At 43.4% G+C, this 10266-nt stretch overlaps 1 protein-coding gene across 2 annotated transcripts in view; it reads right to left on the bottom strand.

Moving 5' to 3' along the window:
• Positions 1-2028: 2028 nt before the first annotated feature.
• The window catches only part of LOC129699613 (kynurenine 3-monooxygenase-like), a 28915-nt gene continuing 20677 nt past the window's right edge, over positions 2029-10266 (bottom strand). For both annotated transcript variants that reach the window (XM_055639570.1, XM_055639571.1), the window contains 5 exons: positions 8957-9014; positions 5992-6074; positions 4413-4514; positions 4259-4318; positions 2029-3710 (listed from right to left, as the gene is read on the bottom strand). In XM_055639570.1, the coding sequence (XP_055495545.1) occupies positions 3582-3710; positions 4259-4318; positions 4413-4514; positions 5992-6074; positions 8957-9014 (432 nt within the window). In that variant the 3' untranslated portion in view covers positions 2029-3581. The remainder of the gene's footprint in view (positions 3711-4258; positions 4319-4412; positions 4515-5991; positions 6075-8956; positions 9015-10266) is intronic.

Raw genomic sequence — 10266 nt, 5'->3', positions numbered from 1 at the left:
GCTACAGGAGGCAGTGCAGTGCAGTGCCGTGCACCGCAATGGTGGAGTGGGCCGCTGGAGGCCCTACAGCAGCCTGGGGCTCAGCTGTGTAGTTTGCAACCAAAACTCTGCAGAAGAGGGGGTGGGAAGAAGTGTAGTCACCACAGTTCAGGAAGGGCGGGGATTTTAAATGTTTGTCAATAGCTCAGTCCCAGAAATTAAAGTGGAGAATTTGTGAAAAGAGAGAGAGGGTGATTGCCCTTACAGAGGTTGCGTGTTTGGATCAAAGGTCTTGTGGGTTTATTGACTTTTTGTTACAGATTAATTGCAAGTTGCTCATCAACGTCTAAAAACATTCAGCTATGGACATAACATCAAGACGTGAAAAAAATATCAATACCTGAGAATGTCAGAGACCTGGGGTCGATCCTGACCACGGGTGCTGTCTGTACGGAGTTTGTACGTTCTCCCCATGACCACATACATTTCCACTGGGTGCTCTGGTTTCTTCCCACACTCCAAAGATGTACAAATTTGTAGGTAAAGTGGCTTGGTAGAATTGTAAAATGTCCCGAGCAGGAAGATGTTAGTGCATGGGGATTGCTGGTAGGCGCGGACTTGGTGGACCGAAGGGCCTGGTTCTGTGCTGTATCTCTAATCTCAACTAAACCTATGCAGGATTAGTAGTACAGCTACTGACAAATGCATCAGCTTTTATCATTCCAGCATAGCCTTATCGGTAAACGAACAGGCAGAGGTACCTGCAGGAATGGACCAAAACAAATCTACTTTGCCACGTGGAGATTTCAACAATCCCTGAGAGCACATACTTTTATCAGACACAATGACCAGTGCTGCATTTATTGTTTTGACCATTAATACTTGCGTTCTCTGTAAACTAAACTTGGTGCACTTTGGACCAGTAGAAAAGTTTTTACTCAGCTCAAATAAAAATAGCAAAGGACAACAAGTGTTTACAGTTCTCTCAGATTATGTGCTTATTATAGTCCATCTTCATCACTGAATCTAAATGTCCTGCTTTCAAGTGCCTGTCTAAATGATCTGATCCAATATAAAATGGAAAACAGACAGGAACTCTTCCCAGAAGATTCAAGAATGTGGACTTTTATTGACTTATTTTGATGAAAGCAGATGTACAAATTTTGCATTAGGAGTTTTGATGGCGGTACAGTGGCGCAGCGGTAGAGTTACTGCCTTACAGCGCCAGACACCCGGGTTTGATCATGACTATGGGTGCTGTCTGTATGGAGTTTGCAAGTTCTCCTTGTGACTGCGTGGGTTTTCTCCAGGAGCTCCAGTTTTCCCCATATTCCAATGACGCAAGAAAAAGTTTGTGGGTTAATTAGCTTCAGTGTGTAGTGTGCAGGGTGATGGCTGGCTGGTGCAGACTCAGTGGGCCAAAAGGCCTGTTTCTATGCTGTATCTCTACCTCAATGGCGCAGTGGTAGAGTTGCTGCCTAACAGCACCAGTAACAAAGGTTCACTCCTGACTATCGGTGCTGTCTGTACAGAGTTTGTATGTTCATTGCATAGTTTTTCCCACGGGCACTCCTGTTTCCTCCCATACTCCCAAGATATACAGGTTTGTTGGTTAATTGGCTTGATAAAATTGTAAATTGTCCCAAGTGTGTATTGGATAGTATTAGTGTGCGGGAACTCTGTGGGCCAAAGGGTTGGTTTCCGTGCTGTATCTCCAAAACTAGATGCTGCTGCTGGACCTGCCGAGTTTCTTCCAATGCTTCGTTTTATTTGCTCAAGATTACAGCATCTGCAGTCTCCTCGGGCCTCCAGTGTTATTACAAGTGCCACCACTTTCCTGTATAACTGCGACTGCTAAATCAACAGAATGAAAATCTGTCCGCTTTGAAGACAAGCGATCTACTCTCCTGATATTCAACACTGTTGTTACTCATTGGGTTTTGTTTGTGGGAATTTAATGGTGCGTGTCTGATGCAGTTTGTTGCAACTAATCTCTCGTTGTTCAGTATTTCAACTTGTGGTAGCATTTCAAGTAAAGATGTCCATATGTTTCGAGGATTAAACAGAGGTATTTATTGTTTTTAATCCTTTTTTGCTTTGATGTCAAATTTTCTTTAATCAAAATCTTAATTGACATTTCTTTTGATTTACCTCTAATTGTGGCCTATTAAACAGTTCGTACAGAATAAAGATAAGCCAATTTGTAACACTCTTATTTTGGCTGCTGCCAGCTTCTTGAATATGATCAGTGACATCCCATTCACCACAGGCAGCCTTGCCTTTCAAACTTCAATGATTCCATCCAGTTTGCAAAGGAAGCCGATTTCTTGCATTATGGCGGGAGAGTGTAGGAAGCAGGCTGCACTGTTAATATTGGGGTACAGTGGCACAATAGTACAAACCTCCATTTTTCTGGCCAACACCAGATTTGATTTAGGTTAGTTTAGAGATAAAGTGTGGAAACAAGCTCTTCGACCCACCAAGATCACCCTGTACATTAGTTCTATGATATCCCACTTTTGTATCTAACACACCAGGGGCAATTTACAGATGACATTTAGCCTATAAACCTGCACGTCTTTGGAATGCGGGAGGAAACTGGAGCACCCAGAGAAACCCATATGGACACAGGGAGAATGTACAAACTCCGCACAGACAGCACCCATAGCCAGAATTGAACCCGGATCTCTGGCGCTGTAAAAGCCCTGTCCCACTGTACGAGTTCATTCAAGAGTTCTCCCGAGTTTGCCCTGATTCGAACTCTAAGATTTACGGTAATGGCCGCTCGTAGGTACTCGGGGCTCTCGTGGACATTTTTCAACACTGTTGAAAAATCTTCACGAATCTTCCCGAGCTTACCGCATTTCCCGAGTACCTGCCGTTAGTGTTACGAGCTGCATAGAGACGTCCCCGAGCTCCGACGTACCAGCTATGTACATTCTACGTGCTTCCACGAGTGATTTTTTTAAAACTCGGGAGAGCTCTTGAATGAACTTGTACAGTTGGACAGGGCTTCAAAGGGCCTGTCCCACTATACGAGTTTACCTAAGAGCTCTCCCGAGTAAAAAAAAAAATCAAACTCGTAGTCAGTACGTAGACTGTACATAGCGGGTACGTCGGAGCTCGGGGACGTCTCTTAGCGGCTCGTAACGCTAACGGCAGGTACTCGTGAAACGCGATAAGCTCGTGAAGTTTTCTCAACAGTGCGGAGAGTGTCCACGAGAGTCCTCGAATACCTACGAATGGCTATTACCGTAATTCTCCAAGTTCAAATCAGGGGAAACTCAGGAGAACTCTTGAATTACCTTGTACAGTGGGATAGGCCCTTAAGGCAGCAACTCTACAAGCTGCGCTACTGTGCCGCCCAGCGATGCCAATGAGAAAGACAGAACAAGACTGGTGTAATAATTAATAAATAAATCATTAATAAATTATACTTATTACAGGCAGTGCTAAATGTCAGTGGGCAACAAGCATTTTTCATCAGCTCCAAACTTTTGGTGCACCTGTAAATCCATATTATGATCATTATTTGTAAATTCCACACTGTGAGCTCATTTGACTTTTGTTATAAAACTCCAAAGATTTGGTTTATCATTTGATTATTTGAAGCTATAATTCCAGTTCTGCAGCACCAGGAGGTGAGGCGACTTGGGAAAGTGGTGGAAAAGCAGTACTGCTCCTGTTATTGTTGCTGATGCTCCCATGACAAATAGAATGGAATTGATTACCTGCAAGGAAAAGAACAGACTTTACAACAAGTACAGCCTTGGAATGATAGAGCTTTACAGTGGAAACAGGTCCTCCAGCCCAACTTGCCCACGCCGACCATCATGTCCCATCAACACTAGTCCCACCTGCCTGTGTTTGGCCCATAACCCTCTATACCCATCCTATCCATGTACCTTGCTGATGGCTTCTTAAACGTTGCAATAATCCCTTGCACTTGTAAATAACATCTCTGGAGAATGTGGATAGATTACTTAAGAAGGAGCGGGGTGGGACAGTCTGACAGTCCTGACCTGAAAAGTCATCTATCCATGTTCTCCAGAGATGCTGCCTGACCCACTGAGTTACTCAGGCACCTTCTGCCATTTTTTTTTGTAAACAAGCATCTACAGTTCTTTTTTTCTGCAATAAGATAACATCGGAAGGGATCACATTGCCAGCAACATCTTGTTATTGTAATTATATATCAATTAATACAATGAATTATTGTATTATCTATCCCTTATTTTTCAGAATAAGTCCATTCGAAAACAAAATTGAAGTCCAATACCTTGCACTGCCATTTATGCCGTTTTATCACCTCATGGTAACGTATTCTGCTAAAAGTCACCTAAAATAAAAGCAACAATGGAAAGAATTTAAACTGAGGTTGTACCATTCAGCTTATAAAATATATAAAGCTTAAGAAGTGACACTTATCTCACCATGGTGTACAGTGGCACAATGGTCTTCGGCATACAGAAATGGAGGAAAGTATCCACATATTTACGGAAAATAAACCATTTTGAGTTCACATGCTCACGCATCTGAAAGTAAGTATACAGAAAACACACCGAATCATTTTGCGATCAGACCCAAAAACTGAAGAGCGAATGGGCGAGGCAGACGAAGAACATCTTCCACCTTTGAGAAGATAGACACAAAATGGTGGCATAACTCAGCGGGACGGGCAGCATCTCTGGAAAGGAGGAATGGGTGACATTTCAGGTTGAGACCCTTGTTCTGACTTTCTGTTCTCGATCTCCTCCATTGTCAGAGTCCACTTTTGTGAGTTGGGTGTCAGAGCCATACAGAACAGAAACAGGCCCTTTGGCCCAACCAGTCCATGCTGGCCATGAGCTGAGGCTTTTTCGGCAGCAGCTCTAGGGGCGGCGCACTAAAGCAGCAGGAGAGTAGCTGCCTTGCAGCACCAGAGACCTGAGTTTGATCCTGACTACGGGTGCTGTCAGTATGGAGTTTGTACGTTCTCCCTGTGACCGTGTGGGTTTTCTCCGGGTGCCCCGGTTTCTTCCCACATTCCAAACGACGTGCAGATTTGTGGGTTAGTTGGGCTCTGTAAATTGACCCTGGTGCACAGGATAGAACTAGTGGGAACGGGTGATCGCTGGTCGGCATTGACTCCGTGGGCTGAAGGGCCTGTTTCCACGCGGTATCTCTAAAGCACCAGAGGTCAATATTGAACCCTAGTCATTGACACTTTAACACAGCAGCTCTACCAGCTGCGCCACTGTGCCAGACACAATTTTGGCACTAATTTTCTGAAATACTCAGCCCCATCCACAGAGTGGCTCATGCTCTCTTTTTGCCTGTGTTTCCATGCCGTGATTCACAGAATTTGTTGCTGACAGCCAGTGACAAAACTAAGACTGAATAAAATTCCTTCATCTTTACATTCTTTCTGACAGATAAAGTCAGTAATATTCAGAAGGTACATTATCCCAACCTCAGAGAAGCTAAATAAATCCTCTTAAGCTTAAACTGGAATTAAGTTGCTGTTGGCTCTTTGCCTCAATCTACTAACTATCCCGCCTGGAAGTTACATGGCTGGTAGACCTATTGCCGCACAGCACCAGAAATCCAGGTTCGATCCTGATCTTGAGTGCTGTCCGTGCGGAGTTTGCATGTTCTCCTTGTGACTGTGTGGGTTACCTCTGGCAGCTCTGGTTTCCTCCCCCATCCCAAAGTCAAGATATCGGTATTCTGTAAATCGCCCCTAGCGTGTAGGAAGTGGATACGAATGTGGAATAACATAGAAAATAATGTGAATGTGTCATCAAAGGTCGGCGTGGATTTGGTGGGCCGAAGTTTCCATGCTGTATCTGAGTAAAATCAGGAGATCATTGCACAATGAAGTGTAGTTGTTGATTTATCCCTGTAATCCAATGGCATTCATTAGAAAGTGTGTTCAGAAATCAAAACAGTCCCAACTCCCACCGTGGAACATGACATCAAACCAAAAGGTACTTATTGTAGATAGAATCCCAGAAACTATTTGTCACCTACCTCCACATAGTTGTACATGGCCAGATCTCCAATAGCATGATCATCAGGAACACGTAATCTTGTAAACTCAGGAAGGCATTTAGCTGCAATGTAGAAGTGTGCCTGTTTTAAAAGGCTCCTCAAAACATCAATTTGTTCTTGAATATGATATAGAAGATCTGTTGCAGTAACTCAGCAGGTTAGGCAGCATCTCTGAAGAAAAGTAATAGGTGCTCTTTTGGGTCGAGACCCTTCTTCAGACTGAGTCGGGGGGGGGGGGGGGGGGGGGACCAGAGACATGAAAAGGTATAAAGAACAAGTGAATGAAAGGTATGAAATCAACAAATTCCTGATGATCAAGGAAAGGTGGAGCCCACAATGGTCCATTGTTGGCTGTGAAAAGGGTGATAACGAGGGGATAACGGTGAACTAAGCAGGACAACTGTGAAACCAGTATGATGACTGCCTGGCCGGTTGAGTTACTCCAGAATTTTGTGTCCATCTTCGGTGTAAACCAGCATCTGCAGAACCTCTCTACACATAAAAATCTGTTTATTATTGAGACATAAGCAATTGCAGACGCTGGTTTACACTGAAGACTCAAAGCATTGGACGAACTCAGTGGGTCAGGCAGCATCTCTTGAGACCCTTCACCTCCTGAGTATACAGCTTCATGAGTCTCTGGAAAAGGGTCCCGACACAAAACATTGTCTATCCACCTTCTCCAGAGATGCTGCTGACCCACTGAATTACTCCAGCACTTTGGATCATAGTTTATTACTGACACACTTTCTGTATAAATGAATGAAATACTCAATTAACAAAATGAGACTAAACTCCAAACTGCTCAGGTAGCATTAGGGACTTTAATTTTTTTTTGCATTATATTTTGTTTTGTTTGTTTATTATATTATCTATTAAGTACCAGATATGATAAGCAAACTCAAGGTAAAAGAACCACTAGGTGATAGTGGCCATAATATGATGTTTTCATATCAAGAGGATTTGAGTATAGGAGTAAAGAGGTCCTTCTGCAGTTGTACAGGGCCCTGGCGAGACCACATCTGGAATATTGTGTGCAGTTTTGGTCTCCTAATTTGAAAAAAGGACATCCTTGCTATTGAGGCAGTGCAGCGTAGGTTCACAAGTTTAATTCCTGGAATGGCGGGACTGTCATATGAGGAAAGATTGAAAAGACTCGGCTTTTATTCACTGGAATTTAGGATGAAAGGATATCTTATAGAAACATCTAAAATTATAAAACAACTGGACAAGCTAGATGCAGGAAAAATGTTCCCAATGTTGGGGGGTCCAGACCCAGGGGCCACAGTCTAAGAATAAAGGGGGGGCCAATTAAAACTGAGATGAGAAAAAGCTTTTTCACACAGAGAGTTGTGAATTTGTGGAATTCTCTGCCACAGAAGGCAGTGGAGGCCAATTTACAGGATACAATTTAAAAGAATTAGACCTCTTGGGGCTAGCGGAATCAAGGGATATGGGGAGAAGGTAGGCACGGGCTACTGATTGTCAATGATCAGCATGATCACAATGAATGGTGGTGCTGGCTCAAAGGGCCGAATGGCCTCCTCCTGCACCTATTTTCTATGTTTACTGTGTTTACAAAACTGTTACTGATATTTCACGGTACCATTTCGGGACATAAGGCACATGACATTTAAAAGACATTTGGACAGCTACATGGATAGGGTAGGTTTAGAGGAATATGGACCAAACACAGGCAAGTGGGACTAATGTAGATGGGGCCATGTTGGTCGGCATGGGCAAGTTGGGCCGAAGAGCCTGTTTCCGCGCTCTTGCCAATAGACATGGCAATAAAACATTCTTGACTTGCTCGAGATGAAAGTACAAGAGGCTGCAAACTCTGGAATCCAATGCAAAGAAAAGGAAAGTTGCTGGAAGAACTCAGCAGTCTAGACCGCAACTGTGGAAGAAATAGACAGTTCACATTTCGGGTCAGGACCCTATACCTGGACAGAAACTCAGCTCAAAACATCAACTGTCTATTTCCCTCCATAGACGTTGCCTGGTCCACTGAGTTCCTCCAGCAGTTCTCCTTTTTTAGTAGAAAAATTAGATGTTTCTTTGAAAAAGCATTTTCATTTTGATTTAGGATGCTTATTCTCAAATTCCGATCTTAACAGGTTTAGTTTAGTTTAGTTTATTGTCAGATGTACCAAGGTACAGTGAAAAGATTTTGTTGCGGAAAGGCTATACATGATAACAATCATGCCACACACAGTTTACAAATACATGATAAAGGGAATAACTTTTAGTGCAAGTTAAAGTCCTGTAAAGTCCAATTAAAGATAGTCTGAGGGTCTCCAATGAGGTATGTAGCAGCTCAAGGCCACTCTCTAACTGTTGGTAGGATGGTTCTGTGGTCTGATTATCAGCTGGGAAGATATTGTCCCTGAATCTGGAGGTGTGCATTTTCACACATCTGCACGTCTTGCCTGTTGGGAGAGGGGAGAAGAGGAAGTGATCGGGGTGAGACTCATTCTTGATTATGCTGGTGGCCTGGTTGAGGCAGCATGAGGTGTAAATTGAGTCAATAGAATGGAGGAAGGAGACTGTATTATCTGCAGTAACCCCAATCTAAAGTGCACACTTGTTATGTGAAATTCCAGCTTGCATCATGTAAAACTGATGCTAAATCATCATAGAGTTATACAGCATGGAAATAGACTCTTTGGCCCAACCTGTCCATGCTGTCCGAGATGCCCTATCTACACTAACCCCACCTATCTGCATTTGGTCCATATCCCTCTGAACTTTTCTTATTCATGTACCTATCCAAATTTCTTTTAAATTATGTTATAGTACTTGCCTCAACTACCTCCTCTGGCATCTCACTTCATATACCTACCACTCAGATGATGAGCTAGTAATTTTTACAATGATGTTAATGGCACTGTAGAAAGATCATGTTGCAGCATTGCAATCTGCACAAGATCAATAGACTCACAAAGGTCATTGTGAAGCTGGTCCATTAATTCATCGAAGACGATGCAATCTTCAAAACCCTTGAGGAAAAAGAGGAAGAAAAAGTCAGAAATAATATATACTTCCATCACACCTCAAAAGGAATTACTGAAGCAGATTGTCCTCTTTGTATTTAGGAAGGAACTGCAGATGCTGGTTTAAACCGAAGATAGACACAAAAAGCTGGAGTAACTCAGCAGGAAACATAGAAACATAGAAACATAGAAAGTAGGTGCGAGAGCAGACCACCAGGTCCATCGAGCCCGCACCGCCATTCGCTCATGGCTGAACACTAAACAGACACACTTACCCACAAACAGTAGACACAAGACACAGAACACAAGACACTAGCCTCCCCTTTATACCGCTATCACCCCTCTCCACCCCAAGAACCTCGTGATCTCCTGGGGGAGGCAAAAAAACGGATAAAAACCCAGGTCCAATTCGGGAAAAAAATCCGGGAAATTCCTCTCCGACCCCAATCTAGGCGATCGACACTTGTCCAGGAGATCACTCAGGTCTTACTATACTAACCATACCTAGGTCCATATCCCTGCCCTCTCCCCGTAGCCCCTTATCCCCTTGGCAGCTAAAAAAACATCTATTTTAGTCTTAAATATATTTAAAGTTTCTGCTTCCACTGCTCCCTGGGGCAGTGAATTCCATAAATTAACCACCCTCTGGGTGAAGAAGTTCTTCCTCATCTCAGTTTTAAAAGAGCCCCCCCTTATTCTGCAACTATGTCCCCTAGTTCTAGTTTCCCCGATCATTGGGAACATCCTCGGTGCATCCACCCGATCAAGGCCCCTCACGATCTTATATGTTTCAATGAGATCGCCTCTCATTCTTCTAAGCTCCAAAGAGTAGAGTTCCAGCCTACTTAACCTTTCCTCATATGTCAATCCCCTCATTGCAGGAATTAATCTTGTAAACCTTCGCTGCACTGCCTCCAGGGCTAGTACATCCTTTCTTAAGTATGGACCCCAGAACTGTACACAGTATTCCAAATGTGGTCTCACTAATACTGTGTACAGCTGCAGCAAGACCTCCGTGTTTTTATACTCAATCCCCCTAGCAATAAAGGCCAAAACTCCACTGGCCTTCCTGATTGCTTGCTGCACCTGCATACTAACTTTCAGTGATTCATGTACTAGTACCCCTAGATCCCTTTGCGTTGCATTACAACGCAGCTCCTCCTCATTTAGAAAATAACTTGCCCTATCATTTTTTTTCCCAAAGTGAATGACTTCACATTTATTAGTATTAAATTTCATCTGCCAAGTTGTTGCCCAC

This window comes from Leucoraja erinacea, chromosome 8, assembly GCF_028641065.1.
Source record: "Leucoraja erinacea ecotype New England chromosome 8, Leri_hhj_1, whole genome shotgun sequence".
Lineage (NCBI taxonomy): Eukaryota > Metazoa > Chordata > Chondrichthyes > Rajiformes > Rajidae > Leucoraja > Leucoraja erinaceus.
Note: the sequence above shows the minus strand (reverse complement) of the source record. Positions and strands in the feature narration are given on the sequence as shown.